Source organism: Podarcis melisellensis, assembly GCF_964234715.1.
Source record: "Podarcis melisellensis genome assembly, chromosome: 18".
Taxonomy (NCBI): Eukaryota; Metazoa; Chordata; class Lepidosauria; order Squamata; family Lacertidae; genus Podarcis; species Podarcis melisellensis.
Window position 1 is genome coordinate 4364217 of NC_138536.1, and position 27863 is coordinate 4392079.

At 49.8% G+C, this 27863-nt stretch overlaps 2 protein-coding genes across 2 annotated transcripts in view; both read right to left on the reverse strand.

Moving 5' to 3' along the window:
- BSG (basigin (Ok blood group)) overlaps positions 1 to 1820 on the reverse strand; it is a 37239-nt gene extending 35419 nt beyond the window's left edge. The window contains exon 1 of the mRNA XM_081895757.1: positions 1634 to 1820. Coding sequence (XP_081751883.1) covers positions 1634 to 1706 — 73 coding nt within the window. The 5' untranslated portion in view covers positions 1707 to 1820. The remainder of the gene's footprint in view (positions 1 to 1633) is intronic.
- A 2656-nt stretch (positions 1821 to 4476) lies between these two features.
- Positions 4477 to 27558, reverse strand: CDC34 (cell division cycle 34, ubiquitin conjugating enzyme). The gene is made up of 5 exons (XM_081895903.1): positions 27276 to 27558; positions 11558 to 11644; positions 10387 to 10484; positions 8003 to 8137; positions 4477 to 5808 (listed from the first exon to the last, which is right to left on the reverse strand). Exons 1-5 carry the CDS (start codon positions 27450 to 27452, stop codon positions 5598 to 5600), a joined length of 708 nt encoding a protein of 235 aa, XP_081752029.1. The 5' UTR covers positions 27453 to 27558; the 3' UTR covers positions 4477 to 5597.
- Positions 27559 to 27863: the final 305 nt, after the last annotated feature.

The following is a 27863-nucleotide window of genomic DNA, read 5'->3' on the forward strand; positions in this document are numbered from 1 at the left end:
ACACCTGACTCCCAAATTGAAAGGGGGGGCAGCCCAAGCTTTCCTCAAAAGCGTAATCCCCAGCAGCTGAGTCGAATCGGAACCGCGCCAACGGGTCTTCTCTGAGGAGGGCTGGATTCGGATTGCAGCTACACACACACACACACACACACACACACACACACGTGTTTGTGTGTGTTTCCCACGTGACCCCAATCGGGTTTGCACCCCTTTCCCCCTCACATAGGCCTAAGCGTTACTCGACTGTAAGACCCCGTTGCCGTCCAGATAGACTCTACTCTGAGGAGGGCTGGATTCGGATTACAGCTTCACACACACACACACACACGTGTATGTGTTTCTCACGTGACCCCCATCGGGTTTGCACCCCTTCCCCCTCATAGAGGCCTAAGCGTTACTCGAGAGTAAGACCCCGCTAGCCGTCGCGAATGGCGGCCAGCGGGTCTACTCTGAGGAGGGCCGGATTCGGATTACAGGGTTACACACGTGTATGTGTTTCTCACGTGACCCCCATCGGGTTTGCTCCCCTTCCCCCTCATAGAGGCCTAAGCGTTTCTCGAAAGTAAGGCCCCGTCGCCGTTGAGAGTGACTCTACTATTGAGGGCTGGATTCGGAATACCGCTTCACACACACACAAACACACACGTGTGCGTGTTTCCCACGTGACCCCAAGCGGGTTTGCACCCCGCTCCCCCTCATAGAGGCCTCCTAAGTGTTGCCTCCTAAGCGTTACTCGAGAGTAAGAGCCCCCGTCGCGGTCGCGAATGGCGGCCAGCGGGTCTACTCTGAGGAGGGCCGGATTCGGATTACCGCTTTACACACACACACACACACACGTGTGTGCGTTTCCCACGTTACCCCCATCGGGTTTGCTCCCCTTCCCCCTTATAGAGGCCTAAGCGTTACTCGAGAGTAAGACCCCGTCGCCGTCGAGACTGACTCTACTCTGAGGAGGGCCGGATTCGGATTACAGGGTTACACACGTGTATGTGTTTCCCACGTGACTCCCATCGGGTTTGCACCCCTTTCCCCCTCACATAGGCCTAAGCGTTACTCGACTGTAAGACCCCGTTGCCGTCCAGATAGACTCTACTCTGAGGAGGGCTGGATTCGGATTACAGCTTCACACACACACACACACACACACACACACACACACGTGTATGTGTTTCTCACGTGACCCCCATCGGGTTTGCACCCCTTCCCCCTCATAGAGGCCTAAGCGTTACTCAAGAGTAAGACCCCGCTGCCGTCGAGAGTGACTCTACTATGAGGAGGGCTGGATTCGGATTACCGCTTCACACACACGTGTATGAGTTTCTCACGTTACCCCCACCGGGTTTGAACCCCCTCCCCCCTCATAGAGGCCTAAGCGTTACTCGAGAGTAAGACCCCGCTGCCGTCGAGACTGACTCTACTCTGAGGAGGGCCGGATTCGGATTACAGGGTTACACACGTGTATGTGTTTCTCACGTTACCCCCGTCGGGTTTGCATCCCCCTCATAGAGGCCTAAGCGTTACTCGAGAGTAAGGCCCCGTTGACTCCCCTCTGAGGAGAGACCCTTCCCCCGCTCCCCTCAGGCGACGCTCGACGCCTTTCCCCCTCACAAACGCCCCCGACCCGCTTCCTCACCTGCCCCGAAGGCGCCCCCGACGGCACACAGCAGCGCGCCCGACACCAGCACCGCAGCAACCCAGGCGCCCATGGCCGCTTCTCCTCTCTTGGCGGCGCCGCTGCTTCCCGCCCCGCTTTATGCCCTCGGTCTCCTCCTCAGCTCGCCTGAGGGGAGCGAGAGGCCGGCGGGAGTGGGCGGGAGAGAGCGCCGGCCGCAGCCAACCAAACGAAGCCCTCGGGGTCTGCGAGGCCGCTGATTGGGCGGAAACAAGCAGGGAGGCCCAATGAGAGCCGCCGGGGTGGAGCCCAGAGCGGCGGTTGGAAGGCTCGAGGGGGGGGAAGGTTGTCGTCGGTTGGCGTTGAAGGACGTGCGCGGCCAGCCAATGAGCGGCAAGGCGGGTCTCGAGGGAGAGGAATCGTTCGCGAAGAGGGACGGCGAGGGGGCGGGGCGGTTAGATGGACAGGTGCGACAACCAATAGGTGGAAGGGGCCGCCTGCTTTTGTCGGGCCACTCCTCTCGCCTGAGGGGCGCCGGGGTTGTCACGTACGCAGAGCAAAGGGGGAGCAGCAGCTTCGACCAATCGGGGCCCCACTCTCACGGGGTGCTGTCCAATGAGAACGCCAAGTCTCCAAACGGGCACGGGTCCGGACCAATCACAGTCCAAGTTGGCCCGTTGTCTCCGCTCCAGCGCCCGTACGTCTGACGTCACAGTCAACATCAACGGGTGCCGGGATAGGACAATAGGCTGAAAGAGGCGGTGTTATTACAATTCGAGGCAGATGTTTGGAAATTTGCTTTTTTTTTCACCGAAGGTTTTGAAACCAATTAAAAAAATAAAAGTGTGTCGCATTTCCAAATGTAAAATCCCGAGGGAATAAAGTGTGTGTGTGTGGAGGGGGTTAATAAAAAATGACCAGAGATCAGCCTGAAAAGGGCTTTAAAATTAGTTTGCTCTTTTAATGGATTTGATGGTCCAATAAAGCCTCCATGGTTAGGAGCACTGTACCTTTGCAAAAGCTATGGTTTTCCCAGTAGTGATGTATGGAAGTGAGAGCTGGACCATAAAGAAGGCTGATGGCCGAAGAATGGATGCTTCTGAATTCTGGTGCTGGAGGAGACTCTTGAGAGTCCCATGGACTGCAAGAAGATCAAACCTCTCCATTCTGAAGGAAATCAGCCCTGAGTGCTCCCTGGAAGGACAGATCCTGAAGCTGAGGCTCCAAGACTTTGGCCACCTCATGAGAAGAGAAGACTCCCTGGAAAAGACCCTGATGTTGGGAAAGATGGAGGGCACAAGGAGAAGGGGATGGCAGAGGACGAGATGGTGGGACAGTGTTCTCGAAGCGACCAGCATGAGTTTGACCAAACTGTGGGAGGCAGTGGAAGGCAGGAGGGCCTGGCGTGCTCTGGTCCAGGGGGTCACGAAGAGGAACACATGACTAAACAACCACCTTTGCACACCAATGACAAAGGGACACGACCACTTCCTAAAGCAGACCCCCTTCCAACTGCCTGCTGATACAGATGTTACTACTTGCCAGATGGGGGAGTTGTGTAGCCCAAACTATCCAGAAATCTCAAATATAATAATTTATACCCCTCCCATCTGGCTGAGTTTCCCCAGCCACTCTAGGAGTCTCAAAAAGCACCTTAGGCCCCATCTACACCATACAGTGGTACCTCTGGTTACATATGCTTCAGGTTACATACACTTCAGGTTACAGACTCCGCTAACCCAGAAATAGTACCTCGGGTTAAGAACTTTGCTTCAGGATGAGAACAGAAATCGGGCAGCGGCGGCGCACTGGCAGCAGTGGGAGGCCCCATTAGCTAAAGTGGTCTTCAGGTTAAGAACAGTTTCAGGTTAAGAACGGACCTCCAGAACGAAGTTCTTAACCCGAGGTACCACTGTATTGTTAAAAGCAGTATCACAGTCATGGCTCCCTCCCCCCTCCGCAACCTAGGAACTGTATTTTGTTCAGTGTGGTGTGAATTGTTAGTCAATATTCCTCTCTCAGCTCGTCTGCGAATGAGGCTTGTGAACCTACGCACATGGAGCCTGAACTGGTACTGGATAACCAGGAACAAAAACCTTGCGGGTGTAGCGCATACCTCAGTGAAAATGTCGACCCAGTTTGCAGTAGCCGTGGAAAAAGGCAAATTCCACGCTAGGAAAGGAATCGGAAACAAAACAGTAGTTATCAAGAATGCAATCGTAAAAATTTCTGGTGCAACCGCATTTGGAATAGAGCATGCAGTTCTGGTTCTGGCCTTGCCTAAATGTATTCGTTTTGAGGAACTGAAAATAAGAGTTATGGACGTCCGATGAAGCTGAATGCTGAAAGATTCAGGACAGGCAAACGGAAGGACTTCTTCATGCAATGCATATGTAAAACACTGCATTTTCCCTCCTCCTGTGTCCGGTATTGGTAGCCACCAAATTAGGTGGCTCTAAAGGGATGCGGTGGCGCTGTGGGTTAAACCACAGAGCCTAGGACTTGCCGATCAGGTCGGCGGTTTCAATCTCCGCAATGACGGGGTGAGCTCCCGTTGCTTGGTCCCTGCTCCTGCCAACCTAGCAGTTCGAAAGCACGTCCAAGTGCAAGTAGATAAATAGGTACCGCTCCGGCGGGAAGGTAAACGGTGTTTCCGTGCGCTGCTCTGGTTCGCCAGAAGCGGCTTAGTCATGCCGGCCACATGACCCGGAAGCTGTACGCCGGCTCCCTCGGCCAATAAAGCGAGATGAGCGCCGCAACCCCGGAGTCGGCCACAACTGGACCTAATGGTCAGGGGTCCCTTTACCTGTAAAAGACACAAAACCCAGGATGCACTGTGGCAACGCTGCTGTCCGACACCACGCTTCCTTTCAAAGTCCATTTTATTAAATAGTTTCAAAAAACTAGGAGAAAAAACAAACTAAAAAAGAAATCGCCCACACCTTGATGCTTAAAAAAAGAAGCCCCCCCCCCGCCCCGCTTTCCCTGATTCCACAAAACCGTCATTTTCAAAATTTCATTTTCTTTCTTTTTTTTGCAGGACTGCCACCCCCTTTCAGAACGTCCCTCTATAGGTTTTCGAAACTGCACAGTCACCAAGCAAACTCCAAGAAAGGCTGGGGGGGTGAGCACACAGGTGGATGGGAAAACATCACCTAGCGGGGTGGGGGTGGGGAGAGGGGTTGTCAAATGCTACAGGAAGCAGTCGGTGTGCTAGCGCCACCCAGTGGCACCAGGTGACACTGCAGGGCCAAGCTAGGAGAGGAAGGAGACTTTTCGATCTGGACTTAACGTGGCCGATGAGATTGCAAAAATATTATCCCCCCCCCAACCCATGCAACTAGAGAGCCCTTACTAAGAATCCCTTCCCCACAAATTAACATGGCCTAATAAAATAAAATAAACAGGCCCTTCCTCCAAAACCCCACCCACCCTCAAAGCTCCGCAAAGGACTTATCACAAGTCCCCCCTTTTTTTGCAGTCTTTCGTAACTGGGAGCAGAAAATGCCGCTGGATTAGGCCACGGCTTGGTGGGAACGAACGCCCCATCCCCTCTCCTGCCCCTCCCAGCTTCTCCTTTTCTTAAAAAAACAAACAAACCGACGACACGCACGCACACAAAAAAACCACGCACAGCATTTTAAGCCAAATTGTAGATTTGCCAACCCTCCCTGCACGCAGGCAACCCACCCCACCCCCAGTTCCAGCAGAAGCAGTGTCTCCCTTTTGAGGTAGAGTTTTTTTCTTCCTTTCTTTCTGTTTCGTGTCTCAGGGCCAGAGAGGGGTTGTGTTTTTTTTGCTTTGTTTCCGAGTCTCAGCCGGGTGGCGTCCTGGGTTCAAGTAAAAGTGTCAAGATAGTTTATTGCTACTATCGGGAGCAGCAGCAGCAGCAGGAGGCAGCGGTGGGGGGAAGGGGGCAGAGAGGGAAAGCGGAGAAAAAGAGGGGGCTGACGAGAGTGGCGGGGGGGGGGGGAGGTGTCCCTCGTCAAGACTCCTCATTGCCGGAATCGTCTTCGTCGCCGTAGCAGCTGTTGACCTCGTCGTCCATTTCGTCGTCTTCGTAATAGTCGTCGTAGAAGAGGTCCGAGCCCTCGTCCGGCGCGGGAGTCTTGGTCTTGACGCAGTACTCCGCCAGCGTCGTCGGGACCTTGACTTGGTCGCGCTCTGCATCCACCTTGGTTCCGAGGACCTGTTTCCTAGTTGGGCGAAAAAAGACATTCGTTTGCGACAGGGATTCGGACGGCAGAAGAGCGTTAAGGGGGGATCGGCTGCTGGGTCTGTGGGATGTATCATCACTGAAGCAGTCAAATGCAACGTTTCCTGTTGCCTAGAGTGGATGCGGGGGGCGCTGTGGGTTAAACCACAGAGCCTAGGGCTTGCCGATCAGAAGGTTGGCGGTTTGAATCCCCGCAACGGGGTGAGCTCCCGTTGCTCGGTCCCTGCTCCTGCCCACCTAGCAGTTCAAAAGCACATCAAAGTGCAAGTAGGTAAATAGGTACCGCTCCGGCGGGAAGGGGAATGGCATTTCCATCCCATTTCAGAACGTGAGGTGAGGCCTGAGCTGCAGTTACGCTGTCCCTAGTCTGTCGTCGTAAGATTGCCCAGCCCTCCCATCACGGGCAAAGTGAAGCAGTCACATCTGCAGGTGGACTGACTGAATTGATTGAATTTAAGCTTGCCTAGCAGGGACGCGGGTGGTGCTGTGGGTTAAACCACAGAGCCTAGGACTTGCCAATCTGAAGGGCAGCGGTTCGAATCCCCACGATGACGGCGTGAGCACCCGTTGCTCGGTCCCTGCTCCTGCCAACCTAGCAGTTCAAAAGCACATCAAAGTGCAAGTAGATAAATAGGTACCGCTCCGGCGGGAAGGGAAACGGCATTTCCATGCGCTGCTCTGGTTCGCCAGAAGTGGCTCAGTCCTGCTGGCCACATGACCCGGAAGCTGTACGCCGGCTCCATCGGCCAGTAAAGCGAGATGAGCGCCGCAACCCCAGAGTCGGCCACGACTGGACCTAATGGTCAGGGGTCCCTTTACCTTTACCTAGAGTGGACATACAGGGGAATGTTGCTCCAAAGAGGGAGGACTTCCTGCCATACGTGCTCTGGAGCCTCTTACCCCTGCTGACCAGGCTGGAGCTTGCAGACCGGAATCATTCCGGGCGTTTTTCAGGAGGTTACTGAGAAAACTGGAGCTTGCCCTCACAAGGAGGGTGACCAGGATTATGGGGGGCCAAGGATGCAGGTGGGGGACCTCACCCTGGCTCTTACAATATAGGAAGAACCATCTGGATGCGGCCAATGACCCATCTAGTTCTGCATGCTCTTTTCACAGATGCCTGTGGCCAGTGTTAGAAACTGAGATATGAAAGCGAGGAGCTCAATAGCACCTTAAACCTAGGTTGTGGGTGCCACAACGGTATTATTATTATTAATAATAATAATAATAATAATAATTTTTATTTATACCCCACCCTCCCCAGCCAAGGCCGGCTCAGAGTGGCTTACAAGCAATAATAAAAACAAGTTGAATGATTACAACTTAAAAACAAAATTAAAATACAACATTAAAATATTGAAACATTAAAACATTAAAATGTAGCCTCATTTTAATGTAAGAAAGTGAAGAGTTTCTGGGAATCGATATACAATGAATTGAAAAAGATGTTAAAATATACTTTTGTTAAGAAACCAGAAGTTTTTCTTTTAGGGATCACAGGAAAAGAAATAAGAAGAAAAGACTGTAAATTATTCCAGTATGCAGTCACTGCAGCAAGAACTTTACTGGCCCAGAAATGGAAACAAGAGGAAATACCGACAATTCAAGAATGGAGAATGAAATTGACGGACTATGCGGAACTGGATAAATTGACTGGGAAAATAAGTTATGTTCGAAACCAAAAGTTCATGGAAGATTGGGGAAAGTTTGTATATTATCTGAAAAATGTATGTGACGTGCAAACAACGCTAGCGGGGTTTCAAGAAGCACTGTAAAAGTTTAAGAGGTATTGTCAAAAAGAAATAGAAATGGGAGGGAAGACAAATGGCAATACAATGAAGGGAATGCGTATTGAAGAGTAATTACGGATGATTACCAGAGAAACTGAAAAAAGTCCAAAAAGAGTAATTTGTTAAAATTTGGATAAAATTGTACAATTGTGTTGGAAAATTAATAAAAATTTATATGAAAGAAAAAAACGCCCTGGCTCTGGTTGAAGCCAATCTAACTTCCTTAGGGCCCGGGACCTCTAGGGTGTTACTATTTATGGACCTTGAGGCTCTCCATAGGGCATACCGGGAGAGTCGGCCCCGTAGGTACGAGGGTCCTAGGCCGTGAAGGGCTTTAAAGGTCAAAAGCAGCACCTTAAATTTCATGGGGCTTTTCCCACCAACCTGATGATGTCTGTGTATTCCTGATCCTTGCCTTTGCTCTCCTTCCACTTCCTGTACATCACAGAAGCGTCGACGTTGGCCGGAGAGAATGTGTTGGGTTCGTTGAGCAGCGAGATCACGCTGAGCAGAATCGTCCTGCGGGTGGGGAGGGGAAGGAAAAGCAAATGACAAGGTGAGGGCGGAAGAGGCGGCAGGAACTCACCGGTGTCGCTGCTGCTGAAACGAGTTATAGGGAAGAAGGAGAACTTAATGGCAGATTGTACCCATCTGATCAGCCGCTGTGATCAGCCACTGCTTTGGCCCGAGTCAACAGGGCCCGAAATTAGCCCAGTGCATTCTGCTACTAGTGTGGGTCCAGTTGCGACGACGTGGAGCCAGGTTAGCACCCAGTTTAAAAATCTCTGCCTCAGACCATAGTTATCGTATGGGACACGGGTGGCGCTGTGGGTTAAACCACAGAGCCTAGGACTTGCTGATCAGAAGGTTGGTGGTTCGAATCCCCGCAACAGGGTGAGCTCCCGTTGCTCGGTCCCTGCTCCTGCCAACCTAGCAGTTTGAAAGCATGTCAAAGTGCAAGTAGATAAATAGGTACCACTCCGGCGGGAAGGTAAACGGCGTTTCCGTGCGCTGCTCTGGTTCACCAGAAGCGGCTTGGTCCTGCTGGCCACATGACCTGGAAGCTGTACGCCGGCTCCCTCGGCCAGTAAAGCGAGATGAGCGCCGCAACCCCAGAGTTGGTTATCAAACGGTTTAGTTGCTGAACAAATCGGCTCCCAAACGCCGCAAACCCAGAAATAAGTGTTCCAGTTTGCGAACGTTTTTCGGAAGCTGAACCTCTGAGTGCAGTAACCTTCTGCAGCCAACCAAAAGCCGTGCCTCCTGGAACGTATAAAGTTTGATAACCAAGGTACAGCTGTACCATTTTCCGCTTCCAGTGGGTGTGATTCACCTCCTTGCATGCTGGGACCAGTGAACTGTTGTAAGAGCAAGCTACAGTCAAGCAACGCAGTTGAGATCATAGAACTGTAGCGTTGGAAGGGAACCCAAATGTCATCTAGACCAACCCCCTGGTGAATAGACATTCTATTGTGGCGATTGTAACCTAGGTTTAAGGCGCCATTGGGCACCTAGCTTATACCTCTGTGTTTCTAACACTGAACCGGACTCAAAGGATGGAAGCCAGAATCCTTGATTTATAAAGGTTCCAAAATATCTAAACAGAACCCCTTTAAATTCAGCAAATGATGGGTGTCGAGGGCAGCCCAGTAATGCACACGACGGATAGTTTACTCTTTATTGTCGAAGACAAACGCAGTCGGTTCTACAGCTACACACCCCAATCTGGCGTCCGGGCATAATGCAAAATTAGAGGCAGCCAATCAAAAGCCATGATACGGTTGACGGGTAGAGCTTCAACAACTCCCAGGGCAGAGGAATTGTTCTCAACAACTCCCAGGGCAGAGGAATATGGGCACCAGATGCGGAAATATCCACCGGATTTCCCTGCCTCCCTGCTAGGTAAATGTAAAGGGACCCCTGACTATTAGGTCCAGTCGTGACCGACTCTGGGGTTGGGGCGCTCATCATCCAGCTTTGAAGTCAACTGGCCTCCCGTGGGTTTTCTGAGTCAGGAGAATGCTTTTAAAAAATAATAACAACAAACACACAATGAACTCAATTTAAGAACCATAGAATTGTAGAGCTGGAAGGGTCGTCCACCTCAACCTCCTGCAATGCAGGAATCTCAACACTTCGTCCCCCATCCAGTCTGAATCCATACCGGACCCTGCTTAGCTTCGCAAACACACAAGCGGTTTCGTTGAGGCATGGCTAAACACAAACGGCATTCGGCCGCACAATATTGTAGAATTGATATGTCTGGAATACAGGGTGTGGGTCTGCCTGCCTTGCTAGGACACCCCCCTGTTAGCTTCCCCCTGACCCCCCCCCCCAGCAAAGAGGTAAAGGTAAAGGGACCCCTGACCATTAGGTCCAGTCATGGCCGACTCTGGGGTTGCGGCGCTCATCTTGCTTTACTGGCCGAGGGAGCCGGCATACAGCTTCCGGGTCATGTGGCCAGCAGGAGCTTCCCGCTGGAGCGGTACCTATTTATCTACTTGCACTTTGACGTGCTTTCAAACTGCTAGGTTGGCAGGAGCAGGGACCGAGCAACGGGAGCTCACCCCGTCATTGCGGGGATTCGAACCACTGACCTTCTGATCGGCAAGTCCTAGGCCACCCGCGTCCCTGCTAGGCAAGCTTAAATTCAATCAATTCAATCAGTCCACCTGCAGATGTGACTGCTTCACTTTGCCCGTGATGGGAGGGCTGGGCAATCTTACGACGACAGACTAGGGACAGCGTAACTGCAGCTCAGGCCTCACCTCACATTCTGCGTGGGATTCCATCTTTCCGAAGGCAGCTCTCCACTCTGTGGGTCATCCACCGGAGGGTGTAGAATGGAAATGCAAACGTCCCCGGTCTGAAAGATGGATATACCATTATTTTTTCCATGTACGAGACCACCCCTATGGTTTTGAACTCCGAATTAAGAAATTGATATTTTAAACATCAAAACTCTGGGCGTTTTTTTGAAGAAAGTTGGCCAAAGTTGTTTGCAGAGGTCGTCCAAAGTTAGGTATACAGTGGTACCTCTAGTTGCCGACTTAATCCATTTCAGGGTGCCGTTCGCACCCCGAAAAGTCCGCAACTAGAGCGCCTCGTCCGGGCACGGAAATCGCTTCTGCGCATACGGCGAACCCGGAAGTAAACACTTCTGGGCTTGCCGCATTCATAACCTGAAAGTCCATAAGAAGAGCGGAATGCAACACGAGGTATGACCATAGCTGTCAACTTACAGATTTGAAAATAAGGGATCAGTAGCCTCGAAAACAAGGGATCAGCAGCCAAAATAAGGGATTTTCCAAGCACAGGTAGGTTCAACTTCTGAGCCCCTCCGAGCCAAAGGTAGAAAGCCCAGCCAGCAGCCAAACGAAGCCTCAAGCGGTGGTTTCCACAGCACAGCAACCCAGCAAAGGGGATGCAGCAAGGAAAACCACCGTCACCTCTCCGCTGGGAAGCGCTGAGCAAAGGCGAGTCCCCAGGCAATGCGGCCGATTTGATCGGCACAAGGCATGCAAGCTCCACCCCCCAGTCGTTCTCAGACTCCTTATTGGGTGAGCAACGCAGCCAAGCAACACAGTTGGAGCCTCCCTCCTCCCTGGCCGGCAGGGAGGGAGGGAGAGGAGCTGCTTCCTTTGAAACCCGGGAAATTTCAGGGACATCATCAATAAGGGACAGCAGCGGGACATGGGACTTTCCCGCCAAATAAGGGACGGTTGACAGCTATGGGTATGACTGTATAAGATGACCCCCAATTTTTGACTGAAAAAAAAGAGCAAATAAATAAATAAACAAATCTTATATGTGGAAAAATAGTCTGTGTTTTTGTGTGTGTCCGTGGGGGGGGGGGCAGACGGAGTCTTTTGCCCACATTCCAGGGCATCCCAGCAAGGCACCCCAGCTTGACGCCCATGTCCCAGTGTGCCACCATACCTCGTATATATTTGGATGCCACATTTTGGTCAGGAAACGGAAGGTGGGTGGTGAATAAGGGTAGTCAATAGGGAATCGGAGACGAGCCTGCGGAGAACAGAGAACGGGAGAGGTGTCAGTGGTTGTGGAAGCAGCAATGAACAAGTAAGTTAGAATTGCAATTGGCCTGCCCTGCACCCAACTGTACCAGTTGCCAATGAGTTTCTAGGCACAATTCAAAGTGCTGGCACACATTCTACTCATGTAAAAACACCAGGCAGGCCCCACAAATAACCCAGAGATGCATTTTATATACCGTATTTTGTGCTCTATAAGACTCACTTTTTCCCTCCTAAAAAGTAAGGGGAAATGTGTGTGCGTCTTATGGAGCGAATGCAGGCTGCGCAGCTATCCCAGAAGCCAGAACAGCAAGAGGGATTGCTGCTTTCACTGCGCAGCGATCCCTCTTGCTGTCCTGGCTTCTGAGATTCAGAATATTTTTTTTTCTTGTTTCCCTCCTCCAAAAACTAGGTGCGTCTTGTGGTCTGGTGCGTCTTATAGAGTGAAAAATACGATGAAAGGACACTCTGATTAAAATACGCTTATTCCCAGGCCGCCCGCAGGCCGGATTTAGAAAGCGAGTGGGCTGGATCCGGCCCCTGGGCCTTAGTTTGCCTACCCATCCCCTGCGCGCTTGCAACTGGACCTGCCCCAGTAGCAAATTGCTAATTTTTAGACGCTGCAACCAAGTGCAAACGAAATTCACCACACAGTCATGCCAAAAGTTTCCAGGTACTTTCGAACGTTCCATGACATCACAGCAACTCAGCCAATGGCTGGGGAAGGCTCCTTCCCAGACTCAAGACCCGTCCCTTCCTCTCATTGGCAGTCCCGTTTGTGTTGTGAGCAGAGCTGAGTCACACATGGCAACCAACTTCCTCCGAAGCCGCCCTGGCATTTGGAGGTTTCGAGCCTTGCCCAGGTTTGCCTCAGCCGGGACAGAGCATGAGACCTGCCCGGGCTCGTCGGGAGCTCTTTCCCTGCGCCAAACAAGAGCCACCTCCGGGCAACCAAGCTTTTGCTGATTTTCAGAAAGAGACAAGAGAAAGCTCATGCCATAAAAGCGCTGAGCTGCAGAATGTTGCCAGACACAAATAGGAGAAGTCAGAGGGTCTGGCTAGGACCGGGAGGCCGAGGTTCAAATGCCCACTAGGCCACGAAGCTCTTGGGCCAAGCACGGCCTCTCAGCCCAGCCAACCTCACAGGGCTGTTGTGAGGCTCAAAATCGAGGCGAGCCATGCACAGCTCCTTGGAGCAGGGGAAGGCAAACTAAGGCCCAGGGGCCGGATCCGGCCCAATCGCCTTCTAAATCCGTCCCACGGATGGACCGGGAATCTGCGTATTTTTACATGAGTAGAATGAGTCCTTTTATTTAAAAGACACCTCTGGGTTATTTAAGACATCTTAAGTGCTTTCGAACCCCGCCTGGAATCTTAAGTCAAATTTACTTGAGTGTTCTGATTATTTCTTCTAGGGGGAAGAGAAGGATAATAATAATAATAATAATAATAATAATAATAATAATAATAATAATAATAATAATAATAATATATTTATACCCTGCCCATCTGGCTGGGCTTCCCCAGCCACTCTGGGCGGCTTCCAACAAAACATTAAAATACAATAGTCCATCAAACATTCAAAGCTTCCCTAAACAGGGCTGCCTTCAGATGTCTTCTAAAAGTCTGGTAGTTGTTTTTCTCTTTTACATCTAACAGGAGGGCATTCCACAGGGCAGGCGCCACCACCGAGAAGGCCCTAACTCGACCTCCGGAACCAATTAAGTTCTTAACCCGAGGTACCACTGTACATGAAAAAATACGTTAAGTCCTTCCTTTGATCTGTCCTAAATTCCCCAGCATTCCGCTTCACTGAATGTCCACACTTTCTAGTGTTACGGGGAGGGAGAACTTTCTCTTCTGGCTTTCCCCAATGTCATGCATCACTTTAGAAACGTCGTTCTCGCTTTTCAAAAGTCCCATATGCTGCAACCTTTCCCATAGGGAAGGTATGTTTCGTCATCAGACCTGGAGCATTCCCTCTGGGGAAAGGGAGGCCGAGAGAACTGCCGCCATCTGGAAAAACCGGTGCCTCTCCGAGAACAAAAGGTGTTATTCTGCTAACCTTCTCCTCTGTTTGATTTTTGTCTGCGTGGCTTTGCCCCGCATTGTTCTGCGCAGGGGGTCATGTGACACAGCAAGCGACCAATGGGATTCCACCTGAACCACAAAGCTGAGTATCTTTTATTTATCTCATTCCAGCAATGGTGGAACTGTCTTCAAAGTACAGATGGGTGAACCATTTTTGTTTAAGTCAGCAATGTCTAGGCAACACGATGACCATAAGGGTAAAGGGGACCCCTGACCATTAGGTCCAGTCGTGGCCGACTCTGGGGCTGCGGCGCTCATCTCGCTTCATTAGCCGAGGGAGCCGGCATACAGCTTCCGGGTCATGTGGCCAGCAGGGCTAAGCCGCTTCTGGCGAACCAGAGCAGCGCACGGAAACGCCGTTTACCTTCCCGCCGGAGCTGTACCTATTTATCTACAGTGGTACCTCGCAAGGCGAACGCCTCACAAGATGAAAAACGCGCAAGACGAAAGAGTTTTCCGTTTTTTGAGTCATTCAGCAAGACGAATTTCTCTATGGGCTTGCTTCGCAAGATGAAACGTCTTGCGAGTTTGTTTCCTTTTTCTTAAAGCCGCTAAGCCGTTAATAGCCGCTAATAGCCGTGCTTCGCAAGACGAAAAAACCGCAAGATGAAGAGCCTCACGGAACGGATTAATTTCGTCTTGCGAGGCACCACTGTACTTGCACTTTGACGTGCTTTCGAACTGCTAGGTTGGCAGGAGCAGGGACCGAGCAACGGGAGCTCATCCCATCGTGGGGGGATTCGAACCGCCGACCTTCTGATTGGCAAGTCCTAGGCTCTGTGGTTTAACCCACAGCGCCACCCGCGTCCCTATGTCGTAAGGTAGTTTGCCAATACCATGTAAATAACTTTGCTAGGAACTCTTAAACAATGGCATGCGATGATTCCTGGAAGGAAGCCATGCAAAACTCCAGCAGGCTTTCTTCTGAGCCGCAGGCATATGAAACTCATGTTAGTGTTGCTTGATATTATCACCTATGCGACGAAACAAGAGACGTCATCCCCATATGCTGGTGTCATCTGGTGGCGAGCCCTAGGGCTTGGGTTTTAGGAGATATGCCAAGATACAAGAACACCCAACCACCTGGTCTCAGCCAACTCCCAATCTGACTCAGACAGGTTCGTCAGGTAAGAGGCAAAAAAGGCCAGATGGGCAGGAACCTCAAAGTTGCAAAACAGGCTCATAAACCAATCCAAAGCAGATTCCCGGGCCAAAACTGGCTGAGAGGAAGCAGCTCGTTTGTTTATTTCCTGTGGATCCCGATGACCTACTAAACGTACACCCAGGAAGAAGAAAAAACAAGCCTCTGCCCAATTTTCGGCAAGGGGTGAATTAAAGGTAAAGGTAAAGGGACCTCTGACCATTAGGTCCAGTCGTGGCCGACTCTGGGGCTGCGGCGCTCATCTCGCTTCATTAGCCGAGGGAGCCGGCATACAGCTTCCGGGTCATGTGGCCAGCAGGGCTAAGCCGCTTCTGGCGAACCAGAGCAGCGCACGGAAATGCCGTTTACTTTCCCGCCGGATCGGTACCTATTTATCTACTTGCACTTTGACGTGCTTTCGAACTGCTAGGTGGGCAGGAGCAGGGACCGAGCAACAGGAGCTCACCCCGTCATTGCGTGGATTCGAACCGCCGACCTTCTGATCGGCAAGTCCTAGGCTCTGTGGTTTAACCCACAGCGCCACCCGCGTCCCTAGGGGTGAATTACTCCAGACCTCATTGCCATGCCGGTGAAAATAAAATAGGAAGATGCAAAACAATTGCCCAAGTCAGTTACTACTTGGGTGAAGAAGGGAGATGGATTCATATTTCCATTATTACCGGGAAGAATGGTTCCACAAGTCTGTAACTTTTGAGGGAAAAGAGAAGATCAGGGGATTGGAGAAAATTATTTATTAGCTGTGTATACACCCTTCGCCATAAGGTCTCAGGGCAGTTTGCAGAATAAAATACAGGATAAAACAACAACAACACACACACACACCCTTCCCACAGACACATTTAATAGGCTGTAGAACACTGTTTCCCAAACCTGGGTCTCCAGTTGTTTTCGGACTACAACTCCCATCATCCCTAGCTAGCAAGGCCAGTGGTCAGGGATGATGGGAACTCTAGTCCACCAAATACAGCTGGAGACCCAAGGAAATAGGGAAATAGTATTATTTGAATACTTGGAATGAGATAAGCACTAAAACCCCTGGTGTTACTGACTGACTAGAACGACAATGTCAAAGACTGAGAGAAGTCCGGCTTTTGCAGCAAATCAATGCGCTCTAAAAACACAATCTAGAATATGCTAAACAATCTGTCCCAGGAAAAAAAATTGCCACGAACAAAAGAAAGAAGCTGAGTGTTTATTTGGCCCCAACCTTTTTCAACTTTTTTCAAAAAGGGCCAGATTTTATGTTGACCTTTTTTTAGGATTGAAGTTGTTGAGCTTTTTTATTTTACAATTTTTATTTTTCATCATCAACCTTTATTACAGTCCAGAGACCCAGCAAATCGCGACAAAGCAATACACAATTCAGACAGCCTACCTCCAGGTTAAACAAGCATTTCGTTCAGAATATAGGGATCATTGGTTCTTGCAACCACCGATAAAAACTTGGCCACTGCTAATGTTCTAGCGTTTATCCGGTCTGTCAACCCCCCCCCCCCCGCAACTGTATTACCTGGGTTATGAAGGCGCCCTAAAGACGTTAAAGCAAAGATTATGGGACAATGCACACAGTGACTTGCGATCTCGATCACACAGTCTTTAGTCCGCTGGCAGTAGGAGTGCAATATGGGCATATCTTTAATTAACATCTTACATTAAAAACCTGACAGTACCAAATTATTATTATTATTATTATTATTATTATTATTTTTTGGGGGGTGGAATTTTACCCAAGGAAATAAATTGCCACAGGGGCCGGACTTTGGACATGCCTGGCCTATACGTTCCTTTCTTTTATTTTATTTTCCTGCAGGTCCTTTAGGAGTTTAGCACTGAGCTACTTATGAGTAAACCTGTGAGCTACTACGTCTGCACGTGGGACAAGCAATCCCGTTTGGTAGGGGTTTCCTAGTAAGTTTTTATGCGAAAGATGTTGATGGAGAAAATCAGGGTTTTATAAATATGTGGCTTTGCGAATCGTTTTTAAAACGAGTTCTAAGCAGTGTTTATTAATTCTTGTCTTCTCTTTTTTTTCCTGTAGAAAAGGCCCCTGAGTAAGGCCTTTAGGGGATGAATCATGCTGGGACACTAACAAAAAGCAATGACTCTTCAGGAACTGTGAAACGGATCTCCTTTTTTGGCATTGCCATGGGGTACTTCCTGTTATATACCTATTATTTAGGTCACCTTGGAAGGCGAGAAAACCAGGCTTCGCAGCACATCCCTGAGCACCCCAAGGACTGCTTATTATTAGAATTTGAAATACTCAGAAGAGGAATTCACAGAAACATACTTGGCAGGGATCCATGCCCTAGATTGGCAGCCCAAAGTTTGTTTACCTCTATACTGGCACACTTTATAGTTCCTACACTTAATATATTTCCCATCTGTATATTCACTTCACAGCGTGTGGCTATTTACAACACTGTTCATATTTGGACATTTCTATATTTACCTTTCCCGCCCTGACTTGACCACAGTGATCCATGCGACGGTCACCTCCAGGCTTGACTACTGTAATTCGCTCTACGTGGGGCTGCCCTTCAAGCTGTCCCAGAAACTCCAGCGGGTGCAGAATGCTGCAGCGAGGCTCCTCACGGGGTCTCTGCCATGGGAGCATATTCACCCAGTGCTTTTCCAGCTGCACTGGCTCCCGGTGGTGTACAGGGTCAGATTTAAGGTGCTGGTTTTGACTTTTAAAGCCCTTCACGGTCTAGGACCCTCATACCTACAGGACCGCCTCTCCCGGTATGCCCCACAGAGAGCCTCAAGGTCCATAAACAGCAACACCCTAGAGGTCCCGGGCCCTAAGGAAGTCAGATTAGCCTCAACCAGACCCAGGGCCTTTTCAACACTGGCCCCGGCGTGGTGGAACGCTCTGTCTCATGAGACCAGGGCCCTGCGGGATCTGATTTCTTTCCGCAGGGCCTTTAAGACAGAGTTGTTCCACCTGGCCTTTGGCTCAGAATCAGTTTGATTCCCTCCCCCTCTTTGTTTTTCCTTTCTCCTCCTATGAAGAGATCGCTCCCTAATTGTTTTAATGTTGTATTTTAATCTTTTAAATTGTATTTTAATCAACTTGTTTTTATTATTGGTTGTCAGCTGCCCTGAGCCCGGTCTTGGCTGGGGAGGGCAGGTAAAAAATAAATTATTATTATTATTATTATTATTTACCGTTCTAATTACATATTTCAATGGGCCTTCAATACTGGTTAAGCAACTAGCTCTGCTTCCCTGAGATTGCTGCCTCTATTGCCTGCTTTCCCCCTTGTTCCATTGTGTGTATCAGGTGTGAAATCTCTTTTATGAATGGAATCGCCTAACCGTTTTTTACATACAGTTTTAAAGAAAAAAATAAAAGGTTGGTGCTTTTACTGCGAAATCGCTTCGAGGTGGTTCTTGAGAAGTTGCTCGCAAACGGAACAAAATAAATAAAATAAAACCAATTCTGCTCCTTTGTTGTTTTTAATAGCGAGGGTTAATGTTTGTTTATTTTTAATGAATATTTTCATACACTGCCTGGAAGGCTCACAGGGTGGGAAAACAGCCTAGATGTTTTAATCATGTGCATAAAATAGATCTCCTATTTATGCAATCAAATCTGTACTTACATGCTTCCTGTTTGGATATTTACGTGCCTATTCATTTATGGGGATAACCACCACTCCTGTTTAGCTATGTCTACACCTAGTTCAAGAGACATCACCTTGTCAGCAAAGGTCCGTATAGTTCAAGCTCTGGTATTCCTAGTAGTGATTTATGGAAGTGTGAGCTGGACCATAAAGAAGGCTGATTGCCGAAGAATTGATGCTTTTGAATTCTGGTGCTGGAGGAGACTCTTGAGAGTCCCATGACTGCAAGAAGATCCAACCTCTCCATTCTGAAGGAAATCAGCCCTGAGTGCTCACTGGAAGGACAGATCCTGAAGCTGAGGCTCCAAGACTTTGGCCACCTCAGGAGAAGAGAAGACTTCCTGGAAAAGACCCTGATGTTGGGAAAGATGGAGGGCACAAGGAGAAGGGGAGGACAGAGGACGAGATGGTGGGACAGTGTTCTCGAAGCTACCAGCATGAGTTTGACCAAACTGCGGGAGGCAGTGGAAGACAGGAGGGCCTGGCGTGCTCTGGTCCAGGGGGTCAAGAAGGGTCGGACATGACTAAACAACAACAATACCTAGTTCAGTGTCACAGGAAGAAGCGAGATTCCGACTAAACACCAGGAAGAAATTCCTGGTGGTAAAAGCTGGAACATTAGTGGACTCTCCCTTATTGGGAGTTTTTAAAGCAGATTCCTGCATTGCAGAGGGGTCAGACTAGATGAACCGCGGGGTCCCTTCCAATTCTACAGTTCCATGAATCACAAGTGGGGAGCGATAATGTTGCACTCGGGTCGTGCTGGGGGGCATCTGGGTGGTGAATATGAGGACAGGAAGCTGGACTAAAAAGACCAATTGTCTGATCCTGGAAGCCTCTTCTTATAAACTTCATTTTTACTTCTACGTACCTACAGAGCCAGTCAGGATGTGTTGACTCAGAGGTAAGTCTACTGTATTCACCAGGGCAGCCTTCCAGGAAAGCAGGCAAAGGACTGCAACCTTAGCACTTAAGATGTCTTAAAATTACAGTATTTTTCTCTCTAGTTTTTGGAGGAGGAAAACAAGAAAAAAAAAATTCTGAATCTCAGAAGCCAGAACAGCAAGAGGGATCGCTGCGCAGTGAAAGCAGCAATCCCTCTTGCTGTTCTGGCTTCCGGGATAGTTGCACAACCTGCATTCGCTCCATAAGATGCGCACACATTTCCCCTTTGTTTTTTAGGAGGGAAAAAGGGAGTCTTATAGAGCAAAGAATACGGTAATCTCTGTCAACACTTGGGCACTGCTGTGGAACACTGGGTTTTCTCAAGTTCAAGATTTTGGTACTAACTCATAAGGCCCTATGGGACATGGGTGGCGCTATGGGTTAAACCACAGAGAATAGGGCTTGCCGATCCGAAGGTCGGTGGTTCGAATCCCCGCAATGACGGTGTGAGCTCCCGTTTCTCGGTCCCTGCTCCCGCCAACCTAGCAGTTCGAAAGCACGTCAAAGTGCAAGTAGATAAATAGGTACCGCTCCGGCGGGAAGGTAAACGGCGTTTCTATGCGCTGCTCTGGTTCGCCAGAAGCGGCTTAGTCCTTCTGGCCACATGACCCGGAAGCTGTACGCCGGCTCCCTCGGCCAATAAAGCGAGATGAGCGCAGCAACCCCCGAGTTGTCTGCGAGTGAACAAAATGGTTATATCCCGCTTAGACTACTGCCATGCGCTCTATGTGGGGCTACCTTTGAAGGTGACCCGGAAACTACAACTAATCCAGAATGCGGCAGCTAGACTGGTGACTGCGAGCGACCGCTGGGACCATATAACACCAGCCCTAAAAGACATTGGTTTCCAGTCTGTTTCTGAGTGCAATTCAAAGTGCTGGTGCAAACCTTTAATGTCCTAAACGGGCCTCGATCCTGTAGTCTCCATCCCCACAATAAAATATTTGCAGGGGACGGGCCCCCACAAAATTGATGGGCATTCCCATTCAAATGGTTTGTGTGAGCACTGTGTCATGGGATTGATTATGCAGGGCGGAGCTTACCTGGGCCCCTGCAATTTTTTATTCAAGTTAGCACCCCCAACCTCCATTGTTCTGCTTGGACACAGGGTTTGAAATTAGCAGGGCGCCAGGCGTATTTTGCACCTAAAGACCCTCCGTTTGTGAGCACCTCCAAAAGTCTGGGTGCCATTTTTTGTGCCTGGCTGACGCTCAAAGATTACTGAAATGTATGTGCTTTGAAGCCTTGATGTATATGTTAAGAAGCTAGACTTTTGCTGGGCAAAAATTGGAAATTACAATAAGTACCAACAGTGGAAGAATGGCAGATGAAGATAATGGACTTTGGGGAGCTAGCCGACCTGACCAGAAGAGTCCGTGACCAGGAGAAGGAGGAGTATCAAGAGGAATGGAAGAAATTTAAAGACTATGGAATTACCGTATTTTTTGTCCCATAGGACGCACCTACTTTTTTGGGGGGGGGGAATAAAGGGGAAAAAATTCCCTTTATTTCCCCCCCAAAACCAGGTCGGGGAACAGTGGGATGGCGGTGCTGCGCTTCCCCGCTGTGCCCCGAGCTTGTGGGGCTGGCCGATGTCTGCCTGGCGCGAGGGGCGCTCTGCTTGGCGACACCTGCGCGGAGCACGGGGCGTCCTCCGAAGGGCGCCCCGTGCTACGCGCTGCCAGCTGCCGCCCGCAAGCCGTGCGCGCCCGGGGGGAGATCCCCCGGGTGCGCAAGGCTTGCAGACACCAGCGCGAAGCATGGGGCGTCCTCCGAAGGGAACTCCCCCCGGGCGTGCAAGGCTTGTGGATAGCTTCCTGGAGCCTGGAGAGCGAGAGGAGTCGGTGCGCACCGAAGCCTCTCGTTCTCCAGGCTTCAGCGAAAGCCTGCATTCGCCCCATAGGACGCACACACATTTCCCCTTCATTTTTGGAGGGGAAAAGGTGCGTCTTATAGGGCGAAAAATATGGTAAATATGTTAAGATAACTTAAATAGAAATACTTTGGAGTAACAGATTGGCCTAGGCATTAAATATGTGAAATCGTACAATACCATGGGTCGAAGTCAAAATGAAAAGAAAGAAGTTGATTGAACAAGTCAATTTTGTATGAAAATAGTGCTGGAAAACTGCTACAATGAGTTATATGGAAACTCAGCCAGGGGGATTTGTGGAAGTCGCCCAACAATGATAACAAAAATGGGATTATAATAGTTAAGATATATTTTTTAATATTGTAATGTTTTTTCTTTTTTCTTTGTCTGTTGTTACATTTGTTATAATATTGGAAAATCAATAAAAAATATTTTTTTGGGGGAAAGTGTTGCTGACCTCCCCACCCCTGCCCCAAATGGTGACTAGATACTCTGTTTTGGCATCCAAAATCCAGGTCCTAGGAGCCATTTGGCTCCTAGTTTTGTTATACCACTTTCTAACACGGCTTAGACATTGAGTTCCATCCCCATGGTCTTCTGGCAGTTCCCAAACTGTGAGGTTGCAGGGAACCAGGTGGAGGGCCTTCTCGGTGGTGGCGCCAGCCCTACGGAATGCCCTTCCATCAGATGTCAAACAGATACACAACTATACAACATTTAGACGACACCTGAAAGCAGCCCTGGATAGGGAAGTTTTTAATGTTTGGTGTTTTATTATGTTTTTATATTGTGCTGAAGCTGCCACCCAGGCAGATGAGTCAAGGCGGGTGGGTAAATAATTATTACTACCTGCACTTTCCGGAAACAATTAAACACCTTTTTGTTTTGGCAGGCTTTTCCAGCTGGGTGAAAAGGTCTCTGACCTAGGTGCCCTTTTGTGTAGTTTTCAAACCTGTGGCTACTGGCTGTTGTTGTTGTTTTGCTTACTGTTTTTAAAGCTACCGCATTTTTCGCCCTATAGGACGCATTTTTCCCCCTCCAAAAATGAAGGGGAAATGTGTGTGCGTCCTATGGGGCGAATGCAGGCTTTCGCTGAAGCCTGGAGAGCGAGAGGGGTCAGTGCGCACCGACCCCTCTCGCTCTCCAGGCTTCAGGAGAGCCGCAGCGCCAGCCCCACAAGGTCGGGGGACAGCGGGGAGGTGGAACGGCGCCATCCCGCTGTCTCCCGATGTGGTTTGGAGGCTGACGGCGGGGAGACGCGTGCTTCTCCCTGCCCCCAGCCCCACAAGCTCCGGGGACAGCGGGGAGGCGCAGCGCATCTTCCCGCTGTCCCCGGACCTGGTCTGCAGGCGGGCGGCGGGGTGAAGAGCACTTCTTCCCGCCGCCGGCCCCACAAGCACCTGGGGGGGGGGAAATAATTTCCCCCCCCTTTATTTTCCCCCAAGAAAACTTGGTGCGTCCTATGGGGCGAAAAATACGGTATTTTTAGTCGTCTTTATGGCATGCCTGTGAATCGCCTTGACGCCCATGTAAAAGGAAATTTATAAATAACAGCAATAAAATACACTTGCAGTGCAATGTCATGCATACTGACTCAGATAAGAATTATCAAGCATTTCCGTTTAGTGTACACACATTAGAATTATTTGCATATATTTATAAGGTTGTAGCTGGGGGCGTGGGAATCATATGCAGAGCCGACCCAGTAAAATGATGCTAACCCTGAATTAAGTTCATCATGACTTAACCTGATTTCAGTGAGTATCCACCAAGGTGGCTTCAGCCAGATACAGGCTCACTGAAATTAATCGAGCTAAATTAGCCGTGCTCGTTAATTTCAATAGCTTTGACTAATGTTGGATACAACCCACAGTTAGTTTTGCATGGAGAGTCACACCCTCGAGTCAGTTCATCATGGCTAACTCGAGACCATTCATTTCAGCAGGTCTACTCTTGAGAATGACCTGGCCATATTAAGTTTGATGGTTCTACTCAACAGTATGACTATACTCTTAAAATTGCCGTCCTATTAAGTCCTACCCCAAGCAGATCCAATTAACTTCGGCCAATTATTTTCAAATGGTCTCCTCCAAGTGTAGTCTCGTTGGACAAAACCCTAAGTTTAGAATTTATTCAGAGCTTCACTTGGAAATTTTAATAAGGAAAGGTTACAACATCCGATTTATTTTCTTTTCAAGTTTTGGAAGAAGGTGAGCGAGAGGAGAAGATGACTCAAGATTGTAAAAAAAATTTGCATGGCATTGAGGAAGTAGACAGATATTTTCCCCCTCCTCCTAATGCTAGAACTCCAATGAAACCGAACAGTTGGAAGATTCAGGACAGGCAAGAAATAATAATAATAATAATAATAATAATAATAATAATAATAATAATAATTATTATTATTATTATTTATTTGTACCCCACCCATCTGGCTGGGCTTCCCAGCCATTCTGGGCGGCTTCCAACAAAGATTAAAAATACATTAAAAGGTCACACATTAAAAACTTCCCTGAACAGGGCAACAGATATAGTTGCCCACATTTATAAAGTAAGGATCGAAAGGAGAGTATAAAATTATTAACAGCAGCAATGAAAAGCTCATCGGTCATGAATATAGTCATGTTCAGATCTTATCTGCAATATTCAGATCTTCAAAAATCTGTACACTTACATCAAGCCAAACCTTTAATATGAAAATGTAAACTCAGGGGGGTATAAATTTTATCTTTCTTCACTTTTAAAAAGTCCATCCTAGGTTTTTGGCAGTAGGCAAGGAGGGGAAAAAACATTTTAGAACTCCTACTTACTTATAAAGGTAAAGGGACCCCTGACCATTAGGTCCAGTCGTGACCGAATCTGGGGTTGCGGCGCTCATCTCGCTTTATTGGCCGAGGGAGCCGGCGTACAGCTTCCAGGTCATGTGGCCAGCAGGACTAAGCCGCTTCTGGCGAACCAGAGCAGCGCACGGAAACGCCGTTTACCTTCCCGCCGGAGCGGGACCTATTTATCTACTTGCACTTTGACGTGCTTTCGAACTGCTAGGTGGGCAGGAGCAGGGACCGAGCAACGGGAGCTCACCCCGTCCCATACGATAACCAAGCTACGGCTGTATTAACTATGGTCTGAGGCAGAGATTTTTAAACTTGGTCATTGCGGGGATTCAAACCGCCGACCTTCTGATCAGCAAGTCCTAGGCTCTGTGGTTTAACCCAAAGCGCCACGTGCGTCCCTCTCTTAGCACTGTTAATTGGGATTAAATGAGGACAGGGGAGAGAAACCCATGGATCTCGCTCCTGCGGAAGACAGCGGTGGTCGCAGACTTGGAGGGTTTTAAAAGAGGACTGGACAAATTCATAGAGGAATTACAATGCATCATGGCTATGCTCTACTTCTGCAGTCTGAACGCCGCTTGCTGGGAACTGCAAGTGTTGCTGTTGTGTTTGTGGTTTTCCCAAAACGGGCACCTGGTTGCTCGTTGTAAAAACAGGATGCTTAAATTAGATGGGACATTAGCTCTGCTAACTCACGCCATTCTTCTGTTGCTCATAATTCTGATTTCCATGGCCTTCCGCTCTGAACATGACTAACACTGGACACAACTCTTAGGTTAGAGATAATTTTAAGACCATTGCTTTCAAAGGGCTTAGTATAATGTAGGTTGGATACCGCCTTAAGCTATTTACTGCCTTCGTTTTAAACAGAGGAGGGGAGAGAAAGGAAAAGAAGTTTATTCTCTTTTTAGAAGGATAGAAATGATTCAAGGCAAAGGGTCGTAACCTGTCCAGGTCCTACTTCAGAGTAGAGCCAAATCAGTCACGGGAATGGGGGTGGATCCTGAAAACACAGCATAAAGAGGTGTGTCATGTGTCCAGAAACTTGTCTAAACTCCAGCAACGTCCATTAATCACAATGGCTCCACTCTGGGTACATATTGTCTTACTCCAAAGGAGGCCCACTGAAGTCAGTGGACCCCAGTCACCCTTGTTCTTTAATTTCAACGGGTCTACTCTGGAGCAAAACTAACACTGGGTACGACTTTTCCATCACAGCAGACTAGCTGAAGTCCATGGGCCCCAAAGCCAACCACGTCCTTTTACCTTCAATGGGTCTCCTCTGGTGTAGGACGAACACTGGCTAAAACCCGCCCCGCTTTAGGGCAGACCCAGTTGAGGACAGTGGTCCCAAGTTAGCCACAACTACAATGGGAACATTAAGGCGAATAGACCCTCAGAATAGACCCTCAAGGAGGCCAAAGGACCCAAATCAGCCACATCCTTCTACTTTCAGTGGGTCTCCTCTGGAGTAAATCTCACCCTGCTTCAGAATAGACCCTCTTGGAGGCCAAAGGACCCAACCCAGCCACTTCCTTCTACTTTCAGTGGGTCTCCTCTGGAGTAAAACTCTCCCTACTCAGAATAGACCCTCTTAGAGGCCAAAGGACCCAAATCAGCCACTTCCTTCTACTTTCAGTGGGTCTCCTCTGGAGTAAAACTCTCCCTACTCAGAATAGACCCTCTTAGAGGCCAAAGGACCCAAATCAGCCACTTTCTTCTACTTTCAGTGGGTCTCCTCTGGAGTAAAACTCTCCCTGCCTCAAAGCAGACCCTCTTGGAGGGCAACGGACCCAACCCAGCCACTTCCTTCTACTTTCAGTGGGTCTCCTCTGGAGTAAAACTCTCCCTGCCTCAAAGTAGACCCTCTTGGAGGCCAAAGGACCCAAACCAGCCACTTCCTTCTACTTTCAGTGGGTCTCCTCTGGAGTAAAACTCGCCCTGCCTCAAAGCAGACCCTCTTGGAGGCCAAAGGACCCAAACCAGCCACTTCCTTCTACTTTCAGTGGGTCTCCTCTGGAGTAAAACTCTCCCTACTCAGAATAGACCCTCTTGGAGGCCAAAGGACCCAAACCAGCCACTTCCTTCTACTTTCAGTGGGTCTCCTCTTGAGTAAATCTCACCCTGTTTCAGAATAGACCCTCTTGGAGGCCAAAGGACCCAACCCAGCCACTTCCTTCTACTTTCAGTGGGTCTCCTCTGGAGTAAAACTCTCCCTGCCTCAAAGCAGACCCTCTTGGAGGGCAAAGGACCCAAGCCAGCCACTTCCTTTTACTTTCAGTGGGTCTCCTCTTGAGTAAATCTCACCCTGTTTCAGAATAGACCCTCTTAGAGGCCAAAGGACCCAACCCAGCCACTTCCTTCTACTTTCAGTGGGTCTCCTCTTGAGTAAATCTCACCCTGTTTCAGAATAGACCCTCTTGGAGGCCAAAGGACCCAAACCAGCCACTTCCTTCTACTTTCAGTGGGTCTCCTCTGGAGTAAAACTCGCCCTGCCTCAAAGCAGACCCTCTTGGAGGCCAAAGGACCCAACCCAGCCACTTCCTTCTACTTTCAGTGGGTCTCCTCTGGAGTAAAACTCTCCCTGCCTCAAAGCAGACCCTCTTGGAGGGGAAAGGACCCAAGCCAGCCACTTCCTTTTACTTTCAGTGGGTCTCCTCTGGAGTAAAACTCTCCCTACTCAGAATAGACCCTCTTAGAGGCCAAAGGACCCAACCCAGCCACTTCCTTCTACTTTCAGTGGGTCTCCTCTTGAGTAAATCTCACCCTGTTTCAGAATAGACCCTCTTGGAGGCCAAAGGACCCAAACCAGCCACTTCCTTCTACTTGCAGTGGGTCTCCTTTGGAGTAAAACTCTCCCTGCCTCAAAGGAGGCCAAAGGACCCAAATCAGCCACTTCCTTCTACTTTCAGTGGGTCTCCTCTGAAGTAAAACTCTCCCTGCTTCAGAATAGACCCTCTTGGAGAGCAAAGGACCCGACCCAGCCACTTCCTTCTACTTTAAAGCGGGTCTCCTTTGGAGTAGGGCCCAACCCCCGTGTGCGTTTCCGACCCCCGACCCCCAGCCACCCCCCCGCGCCGTCTCACCTTGAAGTAGCCCCCCTCGTAGTGGGTGTTGGGGGGCCCGAAGATGGCCACCTCCCAGTTGTAGAGGTCCCCCTCGTCCACCAGGCTGACGCGGAAACCCTCCACGGGCTCCTCCTGGAGCCCCTTCAGCTCCAGCAGCAGCGCCTTCTGCGAGCTGGGCACGGACGGCCGCGCCATGGTCGGAGGGAACGGGTAGGCCTCGGGTGAAGCCGGGGGCTCGCGTGAGCGGCGAGGCCGGGGGAGAGGAGGAGCGTGGCGGGGAGGGGAGGGGGAAAGGGCGGCGGGCGGAGGGAAGGCGCGCGCGGAGGGAGAAGGCCGCTGCGGACCCGAAAGAGCGCCGCGGAGGGGCTCGAGCCACTGGAACGGCGTCGGCGACGACAACAACAGAGAGGGCGCGCGCGGGGACGCTTGGGAGGCGTAGTTCCTCCCCTGGCGGCGGCGGCGGCGACACGCCCTCGTCTCCGCCCATCACGCGCGGCTACCAATGAGCGGCGTCTCTGGAGGGAGGAAGAGGGCGGGACCGGAGGGTGAGGACTGCATTTCCCAGGAGGCTTTGCGAGGAGCGCCTTCCGCATGTATTGAACACAC

What these genes read in the sequence shown, in the direction of transcription:
- CDC34 (XM_081895903.1), bottom strand. Translation starts at nt 27,452, where the DNA reads ATGGCGCGGCCGTCCGTGCCCAGCTCGCAGAAGGCGCTGCTGCTGGAG. An exon ending in ACGAGGGGGGCTACTTCAAG is followed by an intron (nt 11,645 to 27,275) that starts GTGAGACGGCGC and finishes TGTTCTCCGCAG; the next exon opens with GCTCGTCTCCGATTCCCTAT. An exon ending in GAATACACAGACATCATCAG is followed by an intron (nt 5,809 to 8,002) that starts GTTGGTGGGAAA and finishes TCGCCCAACTAG; the next exon opens with GAAACAGGTCCTCGGAACCA.